Here is a 22,873-nt window from a genome sequence, read left to right as displayed (position 1 = left end):
TTCTGTTACAGAGGAACAGAGAGAGCTCCCTCTGACCGCACTGACCACACTGACCGTCTGTAGCCATGCTGTTTGGTCCTACCCATGGGAGGGATGCAAGCTGAGGGTTATTTTTATATTATCGCTCTGCACTTAATTGATTAATTAAAGCGGTCCGTTATACAGCTAACGCACCTCGTGTGGTGTCCTGGGTTAGACCCGGTTGGCAGGTGGCTCTCCAGGGGCAGAGAGAGCAGCGCTGGCCTGTGGGGCACCGCAGGGGTGTCAAACCCACACACCAGGGAGGAGAAGAGTCAGGAGGCTCTCTTAATGAGTGGCCGTGGGGACACGGTGTGTGAACTCCTAGACATTAAGACTCACATTAAGACTTACATTAAGACTTACATTAAGACTCACATTAAGACTTACATTAAGGGATGAGACACACTGCAAACCTGCAGACACTGTGGAGTGTAACATGGAAGAGTGTGTCTGACACCCCTGCATGGAGCAGACCCGGGTCAAATACGTCATTGTTTTGGATTCAAATACTTCTCTGCATTTTACTGAGCTTGGCTGGTGTATTGGAGCCTATGAAACACTCCCAAAAAGTGCAAACCCCACCTTCTGGTCCTCTTGGGTTGGTTCAATTGACCTAGGCAAGATCAATCGAGTACAGAAAAGCATTCAAATCCAAAACAATGACATATTTCATCCAGGTGTGGTGCGGTGGATTGGGGGGTGGGGGGTGTTAAGCGGGGTCCCTGGGGTGGGGTTCCTGGGGGGGGGGTGTAAGTGGGGTGCCTGGCGGGGGGAGGTCTCTGGGAGGGTCTCTGGCGGGGGGTGATAAGCGGGGTCCCTGGGGTGGGGTTCCTGGGGGGGGGGGGGTGTGTAAGTGGGGTGCGTGGGGGGGGGATCTCTGGGAGGGTCCCTGGGGGGGTCCCTGGGGGGTTAGAAGGTGTAGGGGCCCACGATCAGGGTGAGCCGCAGCAGGGAGCTGGAGCGGTAGTTGAGCATGGTGTTGTGGGTGATCATCTCCAGGTCCACCACGTGCTCCCGCGGGCCCTGCAGTGGCTTGGTCAGAACCAGCATGGCGCTGACGTTACTGGAGCGCTGCGGAAACAGGGGCGAGAAGGTCAGCGCAGGGTCACCGCAGGGTCACAGCAGGGTCAGCGCAGGGTCACCACAGGGTCACAGCAGGGTCACCACAGGGTCACAGCAGGGTCACCACAGGGTCACCACAGGGTCACAGCAGGGTCACCACAGGGTCACCACAGGGTCACCACAGGGTCACCACAGGGTCACAACAGGGTCACCACAGGGTCACAGCAGGGTCACCGCAGGGTCAGCGCAGGGTCACCACAGGGTCACCACAGGGTCACAGCAGGGTCACACAAATACATTCAGCAATCAAAGGTAATGTCAACTAACATAAGAATAAAACACTGAATAATATTTCAATCATTTGTTATTTAGCTGACGCTTTTATTTAAAGAAACTTACAGCAGGGGACAATCTCCCCTGGAGCAATGTGGGGTTAGGGGCCTTGCCTAAGGGCAGAACAGCTGTGCAGTTCTTATTGTGGTGATACTGGGACTTGAACCACCAACCTTCCAGGTTCTGGTCATGTGTAAGGAGGGTTCAGTCGGATAGGTTTCTGTGTTCGTCGCTATCTAGTGACCCCTGCTGGTTCATCGGGTGCCTTGCAGCCAAAGAGGCATATGAAAGGGCCTCCTCCTCCTCTACTCTGTATGAGCTCAGCTGATGAAGCACGGTGTCCCCAGCTGTGGGAGCTGAATCAGAACCCACACCGGCCGGATAAGGACCCGCGCTGGCTGGGTTCCGGACCCCCCCCGGGACTCACCCTCAGGAAGAACTCCCCGCCCTCGTTGCCGGCCTTGATGCGGAAGGAGTTGTGGGTGTTGGGGTAGATGTTGGTGGCCTGGATCTGGAAGATGTCGGAGGGCACCGAGCGGTCGGACGGGATGCTCATGTACTTGTACACGATGGAAGGCGCCACTCCGTGGCACAGGGCGGGGGTGGAGCAGGTGCACCGGCTGGGCAACACAACAAGATCATTATCATTATTATTATTATTATTATTATTATTATTTTTTTTTTTAAAGATATTTTTTAGGCCTTTTTTCAGCTTTATTGGACAGTATATAGAGACAGGAAGAATGGGAGCGAGAGAGAGAGGGGAAGACATGCGACAAATGTCGGACGGTCGGATTCGAACCACCGACGTCGTGGCTCACAATGAGCATGCGGTCAGTGCTCTACAGGCTGCGCCACCGAGACTCCCCGATCATTATTATTATTATTATTATTATTATTATTATTTTAATCCTTTATTTAGCCTGGGGAGGTTCATTGAGAACATGTTTCTCATTCTCCAAAGACACCCTGGGAGAAATGCCAGAGAGAACAGTGGAGAGTGGGGAGAGCGAGTATAATATAATATTTGTATGATGGGCCCATGAGTAGAGCATCTTACGTGGTCACTATACCATCTTTGGTCTTAGTACCATGTTTCATTTCACAGCTTTTTTAAATAATTATTTTAAAGGTGTATTTATATTTTAAATCCTTTATTTAACCAGGGGAGATTGAGAGCTCCGTAGTCGGTAATGGAAAAACTGCCTGCTATCAAACAGCAGCCTGGCAGCCATGCCAACATGTTACGCCAGGTCTGGGTTATGCTGCTCCATTGAGAATGTCTTTTACAAGGTCTCTCTCCCTGGGCGAAATGCCAGAGAGAAGAGTTGCAACTAGGGCAAGAGAGAGGGAGCAAGTGAATGAGAAAGAGAGTGAGAGAGAGAGGGAGAGAGGGAGAGAAACAGAGAGAGAGGGAGAGGGAGAGTGAGTGAATGAGAGAGAGAGGAAGAGAGAGAGAGTGAATGAGAGAGTGAATGAGAGGGAGAGAGTGAGTGAATGAGAGGGAGAGAGAGAGTGAATGAGAGGGAGAGAGTGAATGAGAGTGAGTGTGTGAGTGAGAGAGAGAGAGAGAGAGAGAGAGAGGGGTAAAGCAGTGTTGGGTTGAGGCTCTGGTTCTGAGTGCAGGGCCCAGGTCGGGTTCTGGTTCTGAGTGCCTCGGGCGGTCGGACTCACTTCTCTCCCGTGCGCACGTACGGCTCGTGGCAGGGGTTTCTGGGATAGCAGCGGAAGCCCCCGTGGTAGTTCCAGCACATCTGGTCGTCGAGGCAGTTGTGTCCTGTTTCACACTCGTTTATGTCTGAGGAGGAGATGCAGGGAGCTCATCTGTGAACTGGGTAACTGGGCAACTTGAGCCAAAATGGACACCGTTATGGTGTGTGGCTGCACTGAAGGTCCATATAACCAGTGGATAACTAGAGCCAAGATGGCCACCCATGGTTGGACTGAGAGGCTGTAGTATCTGACACCACCACAGCAAGCCTCCGGGATTATCAACCAAATTTAGATGGTAAAAGACTGTTCATCTTAGAAGAATCTTCCCCCGCTGTGCCTTGTGTACACACACATCTATTTCTGCTGAAAAGGAACTGGTGATTTATTTTTAAAATGGTTTATACAGTACGTGTCTAGCATAGCTATTACATAAATATATACGTAACTGATACGAGAGATAATTCTTTGTTATCTGGGAACACCCAGTGGGTAATTTAGATATGGACCTCAACTGAATTGTTTCAATCTAAATAAATGGTGTTGGGCAGGGTAAATTTACTGTGTAAATGCTCTGCCCATCCAAGTCCAACCGAATACTTTATCTGGTTTATTTTAACGCTGCAGGTGTCTGCTAATGACACACAGCTCTTGGCCGAGCAGGCAGCGCACGGAGCTGAAGAATAACAGCAGTGGGAGTCACTGAACTGGGCTGAAACGCTGGAGCTGCTCTTTACTGGACCCCCTCGGGCGAAGGGCCTCCTTCTCTGGGCAGGAGAAGGGTAGGAAGAGACCATGGGGGGGTTAGGGTTATATGGGGGGGGGGGTCACTTTCAAGGTTTTATATTTCGTGGAGAGTGGTCATCACTGACAGGGATTGTGCAGTCGAGTTGGATAGGTTTTTGGTACACAAATACTGAAATATGTAATTGCTTCGGATTAAAATACTTTTCTGTGCTCGACTGATCTTGCCTGGTGCAATTGAGCCAACTAAGAGGACCAGAATGCAGGGTTTGCACCTGTTGAAATTTCATAGGTTCCAATACACCAGACAAGCTTATAAAAAGTCATACAAAGTATTAGAATCCAAAACAATTATCTATTTTGCACAGGTCTGGCACACACAAATGGATAGGTGTTTTGGGGTACACACAATTGGATAGCTTGTATGGGGTGCACACAAATCACTAGTTTCTGGGGGTACAAAAAATGGATAAGCTCTTTTGGGGTACACACAAATGGATAGGTTTTTTATGGGTACAGTTGTAACACTAGTTTGTTTGAGGGGTACATTTGTAACACCCATTTGTTTGAGTGGTGCAGTTGTAGCAGTAGTTTGTTTTAGGGGTGCAGTTGAAACACTAGTTTGTTTTAGGGGTGCAGTTGTAACACTAGTTTGTTTGAGGGGTGCAGTTGTAACACTAGTTTGTTTTATGGGAGCAGTTGTAACATTAGTTTGTTTTAGGGGTACAGTTGTAACACTAGTTTGTTTGAGTGGTGCAGTTGTAACACTAATTTGAGGGGTGCAGTTGTAACACTAGTTTGTTTTATGGGAGCAGTTGTAACACTAGTTTGTTTGAGTGGTGCAGTTGTAACACTAATTTGTTTGAGGGGTGCAGTTGTAACAGTAGTTTATTTGAGGGGTGCAGTTGTAACAGTAGTTTGTTTGAGGGGTGCAGTTGTAACAGTAGTGTGTTTGAGGGGTGCAGTTGTAACAGTGGTAACGGAGCGGTACCTTGGCACAGGCTGGTGCCCTGCAGCTGGTATCCCTCAGGGCACATGCAGGTGTACTGGCCCGGCTGGTTCACACACTGGTACTGGCACATATAGCTGGAGAAGCTGCACTCGTCAATGTCTGCAAACGCAAAGCAGGGACACGCTAAAACACAACACTGCATTGGTCAATATCTGCACAAAACACACAAACAACGCCCATACAACCGCTGCACTCATCGATATCTGCACAACACACACAGCAGGGCCAGGACAGCACTCATATAACCACACAGAAGCCAGGGAAGTCAGGGCTGATACCTTGGCAGGAGATGGAGTCGGCCGCCAGCTCAAACCCCTGTCTGCACTGGCAGATGTAGGAGCCCAGGATGTTGAAGCACATGTGTTCACACGGATTGCTGGTCTCACACTCGTTTATGTCTGCAACACAGAGGTCAGGGGTCAGAGGTCAATCCAGGTAAAGCAGCATGGTGTAGGGGTCAGGGAGCTAGACTCAGAGGTTGCCAGTCTTGAGAAGTGCACTGCCGTTATACCCTTGGAGCAAAGCAGGTTATTGCTATTACTATTTTATATTGTGTACATATACATATTGTTCTCACTCCATACATTGTCATGTTAAAAACCTGTTGCATTGATACTCAAGTTCAGCATATAATAATTTGCTTTGTAATAGCATTGTCTGGTGTGTATCAGAGGTTCTCCAGTCAGTAAGTCAGTAAGTTTTAAAAGGGATTTCTCAGCCTACCTCACGTCACCTCTCCTGTCCTAGCTTATGACAGAAAACATCCCACGCTTCATTAAGACAGCCCCTCACGACCCCGCTGCACCATGGGAAGGTTTATTCTGATTGTTCTCTTTCTTCTTCTTCTTTGAAGTCTCTCCTCTTAAGCCACCCACCTGTCTGCAGTGCATTGTGGGAGCGGTGAGGCCTCCCATCTGAAGAGCTGCAGCCTGTAATCTGGGGCGGGGCGCAGGTGTAATGATTCACGTTTTGGATCTTTGATGGCATCGCTCCTTCCCCTGACAGACGGGCGAGTTTGGACAGAATGATGCGCTTTAGCGAAGGACAACAGAGGCTGCAACGCCACAGCGGATTTATCGCCACACGCACCCAGGCCTGAACCAACGATCCCAGATCCGCCCTCGCGTTTCTCTCCTCAGTTACAGAGCGAACGGCTCGGCGTACAGACTCCCTGGTCCTGGAGCGGCTCCCGTTCCTGATGGTTTTCCTTTCCGCCAGCCTCTTGTTTAATTAACGGTGTTCAAAATGTCCCCTTCTCCACCTCAGCTAGGATGTGGTGAGCACTCTGGTGCAAAATGGCAGCCGTGCATCTCCCAGGTGGGGGTTGAGGCGAGTTTCCACCTCATCACTGTAAAGCGCTTTGAGTGTCTAGAAAAGCGCTATATAAATGTAATGATCATTCTATCTTAATGTACCAAAAGCTGCTTCTGATGAAACTGCTGGCAAATGTTTTGCAAGCGCCCTCTGAATTCACGGTGGCCCCTGACAACCACATCAACATCTGCAGGAAACCCCTGACCGGAGAACTTCTCTTTGACCGTCAGTTCAGCTGCTCTGCCTCAGTGGAAAAGGAGCCTAACCAATCACAGTGCTGCATCATCCCAACAGCGTGTATATTACCAAGAGCACCAGCTGTTGTTCTTTAATAAATGGTGTGTAGGGGGGGGGGGGGGTGCCACTCTTATCCTTCCATGTATCAAATATTAAACACAGTCTCTCTCTGCGGTTCCAAGCTCCACAAACATCTGGGAGCTGAGCGGAGCGTATTTTCGGCGAGCTCTCTCTGCCCCGCTGGAGAGAGTCACGTTCACGGGGGGGTGGGCCATGGGTGGTCTCTGGTTCCTGGCCAGCACCAGCAAACAGACCCTCTGCGCCCGGCTATCTATAGCCCTCAGAGAGAGGAACACGCCCTCGTCCTGCCCGTGTCTCTGCTGGTGGTACTGTGCGGAAAAAAATAGCTTAAACGTTTACACAAAGAGCAGGCGCTCAGCTTCACAGAGACGCACGCTGCTGAAGGAGAGTGTGCAGGGGAACAGGGCGCTTTGTCCCCGTTATGGAGAGTCAAGCCTGCAACCTCCCGTTTATAAAACCGCTTCTTTCACCGTTTGTCCGCTGTTCTTTTGTAAATAGGCCCAGCGGTGGCACTGCTAGAGTTCAGAAGAGTCTGGGAATGGTTCTGCCACTATCAGCAGAGCCAGGTACCATGTTGACTGTCTGTAGAGTTTAGCACGTTGACCATCTGCAGCAGTTAGCACGTTGACTGAGCAGAGCGGAAAGTGACCGTGCCTCACACTGTGCAGAGAGAGCGTAGTTCAGAGTGACCGTGCCTCACACTGTGCAGAGAGAGCGTAGTTCAGAGTGACCGTGCCTCACACTGTGCAGAGAGAGCGTAGTTCAGAGAGAGCGTAGTTCAGAGAGAGCGTAGTTCAGAGAGAGCGTAGTTCAGAGAGAGCGTAGTTCAGAGAGGGCGTAGTTCAGAGTGACCGTGCCTCACGCTGTGCAGAGAGAGCGTAGTTCAGAGAGAGTGTAGTTCAGAGAGAGCGTAGTTCAGAGAGAGCGTAGTTCAGAGAGAGCGTAGTTCAGAGGGACCGTGCCTCACACTGTGCAGAGCGTAGTTCAGAGAGAGCGTAGTTCAGAGAGAGCGTAGTTCAGAGAGAGCGTAGTTCAGAGAGAGCGTAGTTCAGAGAGAGCGTAGTTCAGAGAGAGCGTAGTTCAGAGAGAGCGTAGTTCAGAGCGTAGTTCAGAACCTGGGTTCAGCAGGGCCTCCCTGAGCTCAGCCTGGCTCCCCTCGAGCAGGGCCGGTGTGGGGGGGTTGGGGGGCGTAGGGGGGGGGGGGGTAACGTCAGTTTGGCGGGACGCCGGTAGTGGAGCCTGCGGTCTGTGTAAACAAACCCCCATTCTGCACGGCGCTACTTCCCGTTTATGGAGTAAACCTGGGCTGACCTCGCACTGCGTCGCTGGGGGGCCGTGGGGGGGGGGGGGGGCGTGGAGGTGGGGGGGGGGGGGGCATGGCCACAGCTGGCTCTGACACCCAGTGGAAAAAGTGATGGAGAACCGATGGAGTGGAACAGAGTCAAAGCTCTCTCTCTTTCTCTCTCTCTCTCTCTCTTCTTTTCCTGCTCTTTTTTCATCCTCGCGGGTCCTCGTTCCCAGAGCAAGAGTAACCCAGTTGCTCTCCAGCACTGCAGCGCGCTCTTGCACAAACAACCCAGCGCAAGAGCAGCAGCGTTTGCGCAATTCCTTCAAGGCAAAACAAAAGTTTTGCTGGACAAAACGTGATAATAACCCGTCTGAGAAAAACAGAATATAGTGCAATCTACAGTAATGCAAATTCATGCCATTTTTAATGGCAAAAATATGTTTCACAGCAGTGAATATTTTTAGAAGGATATTGCAATATCTGAATCTTAATTCACGTAACATACTCTGCATCATTGCACAAGATCTATGCGAGGTGTTTACCTGGGAGTCAGGTGTGCTCTCCCACCCTATTGTCTTTTATTTCAATATTAAGGGGAAGGTCAATATGGTTATAGAGGGAGGCCGTGCTAACAGCAAACAGCGATGTGTCTCAGAGTGGCTAGAGCAGGAAGGTCGTGACCTTTGACCTCGGCCCTGGGTTCATGGGGATTCTTGTGGGTCACAGAGTTGCAGCGTATTCGTGGGAATCTCTGAATCCCAGAATGACAGAATGACTCAGAGGAACACTCGAATGACCGGGGAGTTGGAAATCATCTCAGCGATCCGCTTTACGTAATGTTCAGCCGTTTGTGCAAGCGTTGGCCCCAGGAGGCCTGAGATCGCACAGCTGCCCCGGCCTCCAGGTGTCACACGAGGGTCAGGGTTTATTTTCCGGTCTTCATCGGAAATAAAGTCCAGCGGGCTGAAGCGTTTACTGCCACAACGTGACACGAAATCAGCATGATTCAGTTTCCACTCTATATTTGTCTCCGGTGGAGGTGCCAAGCTCAGCCTGGAGCCAGGGCTAGATCAAGGAAAAGGAAAGTGATGTCAGTTTCTAAACCTGGGCCTGAACCCACGCCAAGCAGAGCTGCGCATTCAGGGCCAGGCCACTTGATGAGTCAGAGGAGATTCAAAATCAGTTCCTGGACGTTTGTGCCCCCAAAGGACCGCAGTTCGGGAAAACACGTCTTACCACAGCCAGGACTGCATCTGTTACGAGTCATTAATACGGACCATCGAATCACGGTCCTCAAAGGCCGAGAACCACTGCTTCTCCACCCTCCCGTTACCTGGGAGTCAGGTGTGTTCACCCTCCCTTTACCTGGGAGTCAGGTGTGTTCACCCTCCCGTTACCTGGGAGTCAGGTGTGTTCACCCTCCCTTTACCTGGGAGTCAGGTGTGTTCACCCTCCCTTTACCTGGGAGTCAGGTGTGTTCACCCTCCCTTTACCTGGGAGTCAGGTGTGTTCACTCTCCCTCTACCTGAGATTCAGGTGTGTTCAGAAGTGAAACTTATCACGCTATATTAATAAAGAATTCAATGCAGCTTTTTCTCCCAACAATACACTACCGTGAAATATACTTGTCATTACATTCTCAGAACGTTCCACATATTCGCAATATATTGCATATACTGTACATTCCATTTTCTTAAGAGGCATGACCGACCAATCAGAAACCAGGCCTCTGTTTATCCCACGCATGAATTCCAAACGCACGCGGCCCTTCTCAGATTGAACAAAATTACGGTGGAAATGTGAGAAATGTCAGTAAACAGCACCGAGAGGGCACGGACATGGGCGTGCCCAGAGATATTATGATTTATTTTAAGTTTCCTGTAAAAAAACATTTCTAGAGAAAATGAGAAATCTGCTAAAGTTCTGGACATATGGATTTTCGCTGGTGTGGGGTATCCAAACAAAGAACTTCTCCGAATGTTTATTTTATTTCTTAGAATTACTCCTGATGTCCTGTGGCCGGGGATTTTTTTCAATCAATTACGTAATACCCGAGGTTTAACAATGCGATCGGGAATCAAATTAACCCCCTTCCCCCACGCCAAAATATGAAAACCTGAACAGCATTATGGGGTATGTCACAGTTGAAAGGCTTTCTTCCAGCGCGGCCGTTACTAAGAGACGCTCGCAGGTGTGCGCCTGTGTGACCACATCGCCTGCACTGAGACTTCAGAAAAAACGGATAAACAGGGATCAAAGATGCTCTGTTCGGAATCTTTGCTAAGCGACCGAAGATCCAAGCGCTTTCATCCTACGGGCTGTTATGATTAGCAACGGCAGCGGCTAATCAGCGGTCTGCTGGTACCATACGTGCACTTTTAGCCAAACGGAACGCCGAGGTCAGCGGGGATGTTACCGCATACAGGCGGCTGTTTGTCAGCCCGTTGAAAGGCCAGCATTGAGCCCGCGCCCAGCTCGAAACCCGAGCTTTAATTGCGCCAAATTAAATCTGCGCACCCCAACAAAGGTGCCCTTGGATATTTTTAGCACATTATGAGTAGTTAGATTCGCGCGTGCCAAAGGAAACATTGCCCAATTCAGCCGTTTCCGAGGATTTCCCGCTAATCCCCCAGTTCCCAGAGAGACGCATACTTTTCCCGGAGGTTATTCAAGCCAACATCCAACTGCCTCCGCTGTCCAAAATGCTGATTCACCCCCTACAGCTCAACACACTGGACTGTCAGGTAATGTTCTCACTGTAATATTTATTGTAATTCAACTTTAAGGGAAATGATGTTGTTGGCTCTCCAATAGTTTTTTGCATCTCGACGACTAAAGCTTTGTTATGGTCCTGCGTGTAGTTTCCCGTTTCAGATATTCCCCTTAGTTTGTGTCAATCTTTCTGAAACCGTTCACTTGTGTAATTCTTCCTTTGTTTTCTGTGTTGATCTAACCTTTTGTCATCCTACAATAACTTTAACATCACCAAGACACAAACGTGGAAAAGCTATTTCAAAATGTATCCTTGCAAAAGCATTGCCCCCACAAGCATAGATATAATCCTGTCTATGGAGTATGCGCCCTTTTGCTAAAAGAAAGCTATAGCCTTTTAAGTATCAGTTAAACTTTTCTATTAAACCCTGTTGCAACATACCTGGAGTAATTTTGCTTGCGTCAGATGTTTCCGTGGAGTGTCTGGACATTTTGAACAGTTAGTGATTTCTGAGCGATACACGATCTTGTCCTGACAGGTTTGTGTGTATGCGTTAAGCTAATTGACGAACGTAACAGAATTAAAAATGACTCCATGGAATGTAGCTGCCTTATTATACGCCTATCCCTCCCAAACACACATTCTCTAAAAATCCTCAACGCATCATGCGTGAACTAGGTCAAACAAATTACACTCTAACTCTGCACATCATCTTCCGCCTGTCCCAGTCTTAGGTAATGCACACCCAACACTCTACAATTTACTGACCAATTATCTATCAGCACACCTGAAAGACAGCACCTCCTACAGTACAGTCCCCACATCCCCGATCTCCCTAAGGCTCCAGCCCCACATTCCCGATCTCCCTAAGGCTCCAGCCCCACATCCTCGATCTCCCTAAGGCTCCAGCCCCACATCCCCGACCTCCCTAAGGCTCCAGCCCCACATCCCCAATCTCCCTAAGGCTCCAGATCCACATCCCCGATCTCCCTAAGGCTCCAGCCCCACATCCCCGATCTCCCTAAGGCTCCAGCCCCACATCCCCGATCTCCCTAAGGCTCCAGCCCCACATCCCCGATCTCCCTAAGGCTCCAGCCCCACATCCCCGATCTCCCTAAGGCTCCAGCCCCACATCCCCGATCTCCCTAAGGCTCCAGCCCCACATCCCCGATCTCCCTAAGGCTCCAGCCCCACATCCCCGATCTCCCTAAGGCTCCAGCCCCACATCCCCGATCTCCCTAAGGCTCCAGCCCCACATCCCCGATCTCCCTAAGGCTCCAGCCCCACATTCTCGATCTCCCTAAGGCTTCAGATCCACACCCCCGATCTCCCTAAGGCTTCAGATCCACATCCCCGATCTCCCTAAGGCTCCAGATCCACATCCCCGATCTCCCTAATGCTCCAGCCCCACATCCCCAATCTCCCTAATGCTCCAGATCCACATCCTCGATCTCCCTAAGGCTCCAGATCCACATCCCCGATCTCCCTAAGGCTCCAGCCCCACATCCCCGATCTCCCTAAGGCTCCAGCCCCACATTCTCGATCTCCCTAAGGCTTCAGATCCACACCCCCGATCTCCCTAAGGCTTCAGATCCACATCCCCGATCTCCCTAAGGCTCCAGATCCACATCCCCGATCTCCCTAATGCTCCAGCCCCACATCCCCAATCTCCCTAATGCTCCAGATCCACATCCTCGATCTACCTAAGGCTCCAGCCCCACATCCCCGATCTCCCTAAGGCTCCAGCCCCACATCCCCGATCTCCCTAAGGCTCCAGCCCCACATCCTCGATCTCCCTAAGGCTCCAGCCCCACATCCCCAATCTCCCTAAGGCTCCAGCCCCACATCCCCAATCTCCCTAATGCTCCAGCCCCACATCCCCAATCTCCCTAATGCTCCAGATCCACATCCTCGATCTACCTAAGGCTCCAGCCCCACATCCCCGATCTCCCTAAGGCTCCAGCCCCACATCCCCGATCTCCCTAAGGCTCCAGCCCCACATCCTCGATCTCCCTAAGGCTCCAGCCCCACATCCCCGATCTCCCTAAGGCTCCAGATCCACATCCCCGATCTCCCTAAGGCTTCAGATCCACATCCCCGATCTCCCTAAGGCTTCAGATCCACATTCCCGATCTCCCTAAGGCTCCAGCCCCACATCCCCGATCTCCCTAAGGGTGGAGCCGGACGTCCTCCAACAGAATCGTCAGCATTGTTCTCACCTCCCAATCGGTAGCTTGAGGGACTGTTTTCTATTTTTGACACAATGTTCGTAACCTCACTCTGTTCGTAAATGCACATCAATGAAGTCTGTAAGCAACGCTAATCACAGACCCCCGTCAACAGTTTCTTTAGTCCAGGATTAAGTTTACATTTTCATATGTACTGTATATAAAAACGTTTTATTTTTGTTATTTTGCCTCTTTTTTTTAGAGCATGTTTCACATTTGTTGCATATCTCAATAAGAAGCCCCTTTTCTGGGGCACAATTCTGGGTTTTACATGTAATGATAATGATTTGGCAGTTATTAATAGCAGAATTGTGTTTTTAATGATTGTGCGTTTGGGCGTTTGGGGCCCGGCTCACCTCTGCACTGGTTCTGTTCGTCCAGCAGGAAGCCCGCGGAACACCGGACCGTCCCGCGCCGGGTCCCGTGGTACCCGGGCCAGACCAGGCGGGTCTGCGGCTGAACGGGCTCTGGTTCCGGGTCCGGGGCGCGGGTGGGGGCCGGGGTGGGCGCGGCGGGCGCCGAGTCCGATTGGTCGGTGCTGAAGATGATCTGGGCGTTGGGGGGCAGGCAGAAGTACCCGCCGTAGTAGTTGATGCACCTCATGCCCCCCTTGCAGGCGTCCGGGAGGGTGTCACACTCATTAACGTCTGGGAGCAGAGGGACATCTCCTCTGACTCATCAAAAACACCAGCTGCTCCTGCAGCTCTGCTGCTGTCTCACGCTACATTCCTTGTGTAGCTGCTGCTTTTTATCCAAAGCGATACACTTATTAGACTAAGCAGGGGCCAATCCCCCCTGGAGCACTGTGGGGTTAAGGGCCCAACAGCTGCACAGATCTTAACAGAAATAACAGCGCTTGTGTGTGTGTGTGTGTGTGTGTACTAACATGCCAAGATAATTGCAAAACACACTCATATATTCAAGCATTATTGTAAAGCTAATCTCATAAAGTTTCAAGAATACAAGGCGTTAGCTACAGGAGTAGGGTTATGTTACCTTTACAGTTTTGGCTTTCGGAATCAAATTCATAGCCGTCTGTGCACTGTGGACAGAGGAAAACATGACATACAGCACAGCATCCAAAACTCAAACAACATCCCAGTGCATTTTTAATGTTATTCGTGAGTTTATTTGTGAAGGCAAGTGCACTGAGACACTGAAGCTGAACAAAATGCATACAGTGCTTACAGTGCGACCCTTAACAGATGGATGTGACGCCGGCGAAATGCATTGTGATTCCTAGGCCTAAGGCCCATACAAATCAGCATGCTCTTTCTGGTATTAGTATCTAAAACTCTGACTTAACATTCACAAATTCCCTAACCCTGCCCCCAGAACCCAATTCCCCCTCCACCTTTGTTTTCTGTGGTCAGCTTTCTTTGTTAACATTTAGCAACGTTATCTGATAATTCTGCAAAACGTACATCACGTCACGTGGGAAATCATTTTTGCAAACAGCTCGGGATATAGTTAGATCCTAAAATATGTATACTTCTACCAAAATTACAATTATTTTACTTGGATCAGCATGGAACACAGATCGAAAGCTCCAATATGATAAGAGAAGCTCAAAAACAGACTCTATACATAGTCATGTTCTCTGCCTGCACTGAGTCATCGGAGGTGTTCCCCAAGGGTCCCTGTTAGGACCTGCTCCTCTCCATCAGTCCCAGTGACTCAGTGTCTCTGCATCCATAGACCCACTTAGCACAGACTTCAGGGTCTCTTCCAATACAAAGAGCTGCTTCAGCCTACGCTCCGTACACAGTCACAACATTCAGCCTACGCTCTGTACACACAGTCACAACACTCAGCCTACGCTCCATACACAGTCACAACATTCAGCCTACGCTCTGTACACACAGTCACAACATTCAGCCTACGCTCCGTACACACAGTCACAACATTCAGCCTACACTCTGTACACAGTCACAACATTCAGTCTACACTCTGTACACACAGTCACAACATTCAGCCTACACTCCGTACACACAGTCACAACATTCAGCCTACGCTCCATACACACAGTCACAACATTCAGCCTACACTCTGTACACAGTCACAACATTCAGCCTACACTCTGTACACACAGTCACAACATTCAGCCTACACTCCGTACACACAGTCACAACATTCAGCCTACGCTCCATACACACAGTCACAACATTCAGCCTACGCTCCGTACACACAGTCACAACATTCAGCCTACGCTCTGTCCACACAGTCACAACATTCAGCCTACACTCTGTACACAGTCACAACATTCAGCCTACACTCTGTACACACAGTCACAACATTCAGCCTACACTCCGTACACACAGTCACAACATTCAGCCTACGCTCCGTACACACAGTCACAACATTCAGCCTACACTCCGTACACACAGTCACAACATTCAGCCTACGCTCCGTACACACAGTCACAACATTCAGCCTACACTCCGTACACACAGTCACAACATTCAGCCTACGCTCCATACACACAGTCACAACATTCAGCCTACGCTCCATACACAGTCACAACATTCAGCCTACACTCTGTACACAGTCACAACATTCAGCCTACACTCTGTACACACAGTCACAACATTCAGCCTACACTCCGTACACACGGTCACAAAATTCAGCCTACGCTCCGTACACACGGTCACAACATTCAGCCTACGCTCCGTACACACGGTCACAACATTCAGCCTACGCTCCGTACACACAGAGTCGGGGTGGTGCGGGCTGTTAGGTGGATCCTGTTTGGTGGCTGCGGGTTTGATTCCTGGCCCTGTGCTGTGTCCCCCCTCCCTAACTCCCTGTTCTCATATGACCGGATTCCTATTGCTAGGATTGCTGATTTAACCATGAAATATATAGTTACAGCCTCCTTCCTTAACCGAAGCCCCACAATTCTGCAACGTTTCATCTTTTCCTTTCAACTTCTTGAACAGAAACAGTAATTATCTTTCAAAGTACAACTGAAAACCGGAAATATGGAATCAACAGCACTGCACCAGTATAACATTGCAGTTTAATAATACAAGATATTTTGGGATATGCATACAAACACCTGAATATATAATCCGATTGCATATTAAATTACAATGATGGCTTTGTTGTGCTCTTTTTCATTTCACAAGTATAAGTATTCTGAAAACAAATTCTTAAGGGACACCTACCGAGTACGACACCGGTACCGCGGCTTCTTGGGACATAATGCCATAAATGAGCGCACCGAAATACAAGCAGATCCGGAACATCATGAAGTTTCTGAAAATAGAAAGTGTTGCTACGGGGAGATGGGGAGAGAGGAGAAAAAACGTTATTAGTATTTACGGTCAGGTTTCGTGACAGCCCAACACTGTTTAATACCCGTTATTACATCGGTAGTCGAATTGTTGAGCAAGTGCGAACATCTCCCCACGGTGTGCGCCTCCGCTGTTGTTGCTGGCCCGGATCCAAGTTACACAGTATGGAGCTCTCCGTTTTTCTTCCGCCTTCTCCCCGTGGATCACAACTGTTCAGGGTTAATCCGATAGCAAAAACACGCGTCCTTTTCATGTAGCACGTCTGTCAAACGTAATAGCCTATTTGAACCGATCGTCAGAATTAACAATAAAACTCGTATTGTTAATTTGTCAAGGAGGATCATATTGCGTATGAGTGAATCGGTTGCATACCTTTCACGCCACGAATCTGACGCCGAGACGCACGCATTAGTCTTTCTTTTTTGTATTGTCTTTTGTATTGATTAATTACATATAGGGACCACCGAGCTGCATACATTAAAGGCATGCATTGACTGTGCAGGTAGATAAATGCATGCGCATTAACGCACCACTGGAGTTAACCGTTTCGTTGTTTTTTTCTCTTTTTGGTAACTACATTTTTTTCCTGCACCAGTCCCATGTTAATATATATCAAATTTCCACATTCAAGACGATGCACGCGATACAAAACCAAACAGCTCTTTAAAGTGAAGAACAGTATGAAACATTTTTCAAATTACAGACTCCAATTCACCTATATATGTATAAACACCACTTATAAATGCGATTTTTAAAGTTTTGCAAAGTTACGCAAATTAAGCCAAATGACAGGAGCAAAGCCAAACATGTTATTGTATGTCTTGTTTTTCCATTCTGTTCTAAAAGACGACTTTGATTCTGATGCTTTTCCAGCGCACCTGCTCAGATCACCTGAAAAAAAAAAAAAAAACACCGGACAAAATCCATTGTTGCAAAATTCAAACAGCACAACAGCTACCTGCTAAATATCCTGTGTCGGTCGCGCGAAGCGGCTTCGGGTCTTGGAAATGCGATCCCCTCGCGCAGCTTCGGACCTGAGGTGTGCTTCTTAGTGGATGGTATAGCAACTTAGGAATAACTGTAAATTGAATGGTTTTAATACCGACCGCTTTTTTCCGTGGTGTGCGGTGTGCATGCGACGCTGGGGGCGGACCTCTCCTGCAGGTTGTAAACGACCGCAGTACGATGGGGGTTTATCAGAAGCCAATCTAAGGTTTTCAGCCGTGCACGAGCCAATTCGCGGCTCCCTCTACAGGCTATGAAAAATACATTTCGATTACACGGAGGCGAAAAAGAATGTTTTTCGTATCCATTTACGTGGTTTCCTAGAACGGACCGTCACCATCCCACCATTATCATGAACATACCGCGCGTAAAGCTTAATTTGATTTTAATTCTTGTTCAACGAATAGTTATTCCATGAGTACCGTGAAATGTAATTATTGTTTATGCTGACGCAGGCAACAGTAACGCATCGTATTTCCTAATACTTATTAAAAAGAAAATAAAAAAAAGATAAGTGAATCTGATTCAAGGCAGCACGGATGGTGCAGTGGGTAGCACTGCCGCCTCCCAGCTAGGAGGTTCGAATCCCCGTCGGCCGGGGCCTCTCTGTGCGGAGTTTGCATGTTCTCCCCGTGTTTGCGTGGGTTTCCTCCGGTTACTCCGGTTTCCTCCCACAGACATGCAGCTTAGGCTGATTGGAGAGTCTAAATTGCCCGTGGGTATGAGTGTGTGAGTGAATGGTGTGTGTGCCCTGCAATGGACTGGCGACCTGTCCAGGGTGTATTCCTGCCTTTCGCCCAATGTATGCTGGGATAGGCTCCAGCCCCCCTGCGACCCTGTTCAGGATAAGCAGGTTAGGATAATGAATGAATGAATGAATCTGATTCACACCACTTATCATATTTGGGTCATAATGCAGAAAAGATTTATCACAAATTAATACTGGAATTGGTGGTTTTTTTCTCTTGTGCATCCACTATGCTTATGTTCACGCAACATACATACCCTGTATCATCAGAAGGGTCAAAATGAAAAATTATGCAGTTCAGTGCCCTGGGGCAGTTAAGGGGGTTCAGTGTAGTGCCCCTGGGGCAGTTATGGGGGTTCAGTGTAGTGCCCCTGGGGCAGTTATGGGGTTCAGTCTAGTGCCCCTGGGGCAGTTACGGGGTTCAGTCTAGTGCCCCTGGAGCAGTTATGGGGTTCAGTGTAGTGCCCCTGGGGCAGTTATGGGAGTTCTGTGTAGTGCCCCTGGGGCAGTTATGGGGTTCAGTCTAGTGCCCCTGGGGCAGTTATGCGGTTCAGTCCAGTGCCCTTGGGGCAGTTATGGGGTTCAGTCTAGTGCCTCTGGGGCAGTTACGGGGTTCAGTCCAGTGCCCTTGGGGCAGTTATGGGGTTCAGTCCAGCACCCCTGGGGCAGTTACGGGGTTCAGTCTAGTGCCCCTGGGGCAGTTTATAGGGTTCAGTCCAGAGCCACTGGGCCCCCCACCACACCACACACCACCACCAATATAAAAAGCACAGCCCTGTGTGTTTGAACTTTCCCCTTCATGATTAAGTGCACTGCTAGTGCTGAACTAGGCCTCTCCGAGCCTGGCCGGGGTGTGGCCCCTCCCCTCGCCAAAATACCAGCGTTTTTCACTTCCTCCTGTCAGCGTTTCTGCCCTGTGATGGACTGGCGACCTGTCCAGGGTGTATTCCTGCCTTTTGCCCAATGTATGCTGGGATAGGCTCCAGCCTCCCTGTGACCCTGTTCAGGATAAGCAGGTTAGGATAATGAATGAATGAATTAATCTGATTCACACCACTTATCATATTTGGGTCATAATGCAGAAAAGATTTATCACAAATTAATACTGGAATTGGTCGTTTTTTTTCTCTTGTGCATCCACTATGCTTATGTTCACCCAGCATACATACCCTGTATCATCAGAAGGGTCAAAATGAAAAATTATGCAGTTCAGTGCCCTGGGGAAGTTTTGTGATTCAGTCCAGCATCCCTGGGGCAGTTAAAGGGGTTCAGTGTAGTGCCCCTGGGGCAGTTATGGGGGTTCAGTGTAGTGCCCCTGGGGCAGTTATGGGGTTCAGTCTAGTGCCCCTGGGGCAGTTACGGGGTTCAGTCTAGTGCCCCTGGAGCAGTTATGGGGTTCAGTGTAGTGCCCCTGGGGCAGTTACGGGGTTCAGTCTAGTGCCCCTGGAGCAGTTATGGGGTTCAGTGTAGTGCCCCTGGGGCAGTTATGGGGGTTCTGTGTAGTGCCCCTGGGGCAGTTATGGGGTTCAGTCTAGTGCCCCTGGGGCAGTTACGGGGTTCAGTCTAGTGCCCCTGGAGCAGTTATGGGGTTCAGTGTAGTGCCCCTGGGGCAGTTATGGGGTTCAGTGTAGTGCCCCTGGGGCAGTTATGCGGTTCAGTCCAGTGCCCTTGGGGCAGTTATGGGGTTCAGTCCAGAGCCACTGGGCCCCCCACCACACCACACACCACCACCACCAATATAAAAAGCACAGCCCTGTGTGTTTGAACTTTCCCCTTCATGATTAAGTGCACTGCTAGTGCTGAACTAGGCCTCTCCGAGCCTGGCCGGGGTGTGGCCCCTCCCCTCGCCAAAATACCAGCGTTTTTCACTTCCTCCTGTCAGCGTTTCTTCTACTTCCTGTTTTTCTACAGAACCGAGGAGGGCTTTGATGTTTAATCCCAACTAATGAGTCACCGAAAAAAGAAACTAAAAGGCGCTTTTTTCCCGAAACTTAAACGGGAATAATAGGACCCAATTTGCCTCGTCTTTCCCGTAATGTCCTTGTCAGAGTGAATTCTCGTCATGTGTTGTGAAGCGAACGGGTTCTGCCAGGCTCTTTGTTTCGGACGCTACAGCGAGCGCAAAACAGCCGTTTCTACAGAAAGCGCTGCTTCCACACTCCACTGCAACCTGCTGAGGTAGAGCAGCAACATTAGTCTGGCACAACAAATCTCTCAGACACACTATATGTTCGAATAGTGATGACTTCAATATTACATTTCACACAAGTTACATCGGATTGTTACTCAAAATTTGAACTGTAACTGAGACTTCCAATATCTTCCATTTCCACAGAAGATATAAATATATAAATATGTGTATGCGAAAGTTGTGCACATATAGCGTAGAGATCTGGCATAATAACCATATATTTATATTTAACAACGTCACTGTGTGGAGAAGTCGCCTTTGAGTAAGTGAGTCGTCGGTCTTTGCCTGCTGAGCGAAAAGGTGATGCTGCCATCTAGCGCACAACCGTGTACTTGCACACTCACATCTAGTTTTAATAATAATAATAATAATAATAGTAATAATAATAATAATAATATACTGTAGTCCTTTGAGATATTCCAACCCAATTTGTTCTTATTTTACATCACCCCCATTTTCTCCAAATATATATATTTTTTTTCTTCTCATCATTACTGCTTCACGATTATTGCGTCATTTTCCGTGTATTACTCGCTAATCTTATTTCCTGACTATCTTCCTTTCACTGATTAAATTCGGGAGAAATGTAATCGTTTAATCGACACAGCGGACCGCACGCCTTGCCAAATACGGTGTCAGGGTTCACTATTGCTCCTGCGGTGACATTTTCTTTCCGTGATTAAAAAATGTCCGAAATGCCTCTCTTCTCCCCAGCTGGGGACCGCAGTATTATTAGTCACCAGAGGGCGATGTTGTCACACGATATGATCACCGGTTTTGAACCAGCCTTACTCTGTGGGTTTCTTTGCCTAACCCTGGAGCAGAAACACTCACACACTATACACTCACACACACACACACACACACACACACACACACACACACACACGCACACGCACACACAAACACTATACACACTCACACACACACACACTATACACACACACACACACACTCACACACTCTCACACACACAAACACACACACACACACACACACACACACACACACACTATACACATACACACACCAATGTACATAGTACATTTTAAATATTGCCATGGGAGTAAACTGCACATTATGAAAACAGAAAATAAGTGTTTGTGTACTGTAAAGCATTTAAACCTAATGTTATTGCTTGGATTCAAATACTTTTCTGTGCCTGAGTGATCTTGCCTGGTGCAATTGAGCCAACGAGGATCAGGTGGTGGGGTTTGCACTTTGAGAGTATTTCACAGGGTCCAATACACCAGACGAGCTCAGTAAAGCGTAGAAGGTATTTGAATCCAAAACAATGAGGTATTTGACCCAGAGCTGGTTTAAACCACTCTGCTATTACACTGTTGGGGTTTTCCGTCTTGATTCTTGATGAACACAAACAGATATGCTTAGATTACCACACATTACAGGATAGATCTGGGTGGCATCAGTGTGGATATCGGTCTAGAGGCATGAGCTGATTGATGTCAGCCACATGGAGAACATAATGTCATCCCTACATCACCCAGTGTGACACTTACAGCACAGACCTCACATGATAAACACTGAGAAAGCAGCCGGTAAGGTCTCTTTTGATCATGTCAAACATTAATGGGGTTTGTGCTCGGGGGAAATTCACACTGCTACCGAAATGGATAAAAGGCTGTTCCAGCAACAGAGAACTGGGGCCACAGGTAACAGCCACTCTCCTGCACAACAAAGTGCCTGTATTTCATATGGAATTCAACACCTACCTGTGGCATTAATATGTTAAAATCTCTGACGTAGGGGCAGCCTGTAGCCTAGTGGCTAAAGTGAATAACCGGGACCCAGAAGGTCGGTGGTTCAAGCCCCGGTGTAGCCACAATAAGATCTACACAGCTTGAGCAAGGCCCTTAACCCCACATTGTTCCTGGGGGGATTGGCCCCTGCTTAGTCTAATCCAACTGTAAATCACTCTGGACAAAAGTGTCAGCTAAATAAAAAAGTAAACATCTAATCATTTTAATGCATTGATAACATAAGTGTGCAGTTAGTGCTCATTCAGGACCACAGCTGTAACCTGTAAATGCGTCCTGTCTTTGGAGAGAAGGACCACATGTGAACAGGAACAACATTCAATCAATAAACTCAATCACACAACCATCAGGTTTTTCTACAGATGTAACTCAACGTGGGACCAGAGTGAGTCCTTGTGCTGATATGTAAAAAGAGGGAAGATTAAAAAAAGAACAACCATCACAACAGTCAGAAATTGCACCTTGTGTGTTTTATGAAACAAATGAGAGTAATATCACACTAACCTTTAGGTTATAAAAGATTATATTTGTCAAAACATTTCAAAATGTAAAAGTTTTTGAAGGTGTGGTATCAAAGGGCAACATTTACTAGATATATTCTAAAACACAAAAAGCCACTTTTGATGCATGCAGTTGTACACACTATTGCAAAACATACCGTAGTCAATAACATGCATAAAATACCATCTGGCAAAGAAGTAACTTATGGTTTTTAATACAGTACATTTTGACACATAAAAATTTAATTTGTCAGATTTTCACATTTCATATTTAAACGTATTGCTTTTTCCTCAGGATATTGCAGTCATTCACTCATGCATACACACTCATGCATGCATGTGCGCGCGCACACACACACACACACACACACTATTGTGCAAACAACAGCTTGCCATAATTTAAAAAAGGTTTAAAAATAGGTTCTGGAAAATCCTAGAGACTGGTTATCACATTAAACACAAACAGAAGAAGATCAGCATAGAAAAATAACAAAAACACCAATCACAATCAGGCCTTGTCTGTAGGAGAATTCCAAGAGTATAAGATCATAAGAGTATCAGATAAAAGGAAACAGCAGTTTGTGATTTCCGTGGTAAAGAGAAACAGGAGGA

The 22,873-nt window shown here is 48.2% G+C and overlaps 2 protein-coding genes across 2 annotated transcripts in view; both read right to left on the bottom strand.

Annotated features, from left to right (window-relative positions):
• Positions 1 to 814: 814 nt before the first annotated feature.
• Positions 815 to 17,143, bottom strand: si:ch73-173h19.3 (uncharacterized protein LOC563864 homolog). The gene is made up of 9 exons (XM_061232556.1): positions 16,998 to 17,143; positions 15,911 to 16,020; positions 13,740 to 13,785; positions 13,100 to 13,390; positions 5,161 to 5,280; positions 4,862 to 4,981; positions 3,091 to 3,214; positions 1,844 to 2,036; positions 815 to 1,092 (listed from the first exon to the last, which is right to left on the bottom strand). Exons 2-9 carry the CDS (start codon positions 15,992 to 15,994, stop codon positions 931 to 933), a joined length of 1,140 nt encoding a protein of 379 aa, XP_061088540.1. The 5' UTR covers positions 15,995 to 16,020; positions 16,998 to 17,143; the 3' UTR covers positions 815 to 930.
• Positions 17,144 to 22,212: 5,069 nt separating this feature from the next.
• The window catches only part of LOC133122125 (deubiquitinase DESI2-like), an 18,283-nt gene continuing 17,622 nt past the window's right edge, over positions 22,213 to 22,873 (bottom strand). The window contains exon 5 of the mRNA XM_061231862.1: positions 22,213 to 22,873. This exon is cut by the window's right edge and continues 525 nt beyond it. The gene's annotated coding sequence lies outside the window, so the exon portion shown is untranslated.

Source organism: Conger conger, chromosome 2 (assembly GCF_963514075.1).
Source record: "Conger conger chromosome 2, fConCon1.1, whole genome shotgun sequence".
In the NCBI taxonomy this organism is placed as follows: Eukaryota; Metazoa; Chordata; class Actinopteri; order Anguilliformes; family Congridae; genus Conger; species Conger conger.
Note: the sequence above shows the minus strand (reverse complement) of the source record. Positions and strands in the feature narration are given on the sequence as shown.

Excerpts from the sequence above, each read along its gene's own strand:
- si:ch73-173h19.3 (XM_061232556.1), bottom strand. The coding sequence starts at position 15,994 with ATGATGTTCCGGATCTGCTTGTATTTCGGTGCGCTCATTTATGGCATT. Across the intron at positions 13,391-13,739 it reads CGAAAGCCAAAACTGTAAAG|ACGTTAATGAGTGTGACACC; the intron begins GTAACATAACCC and ends CTCTGCTCCCAG. Across the intron at positions 1,093-1,843 it reads GCGGGGAGTTCTTCCTGAGG|CGCTCCAGTAACGTCAGCGC; the intron begins GTGAGTCCCGGG and ends CTGTTTCCGCAG.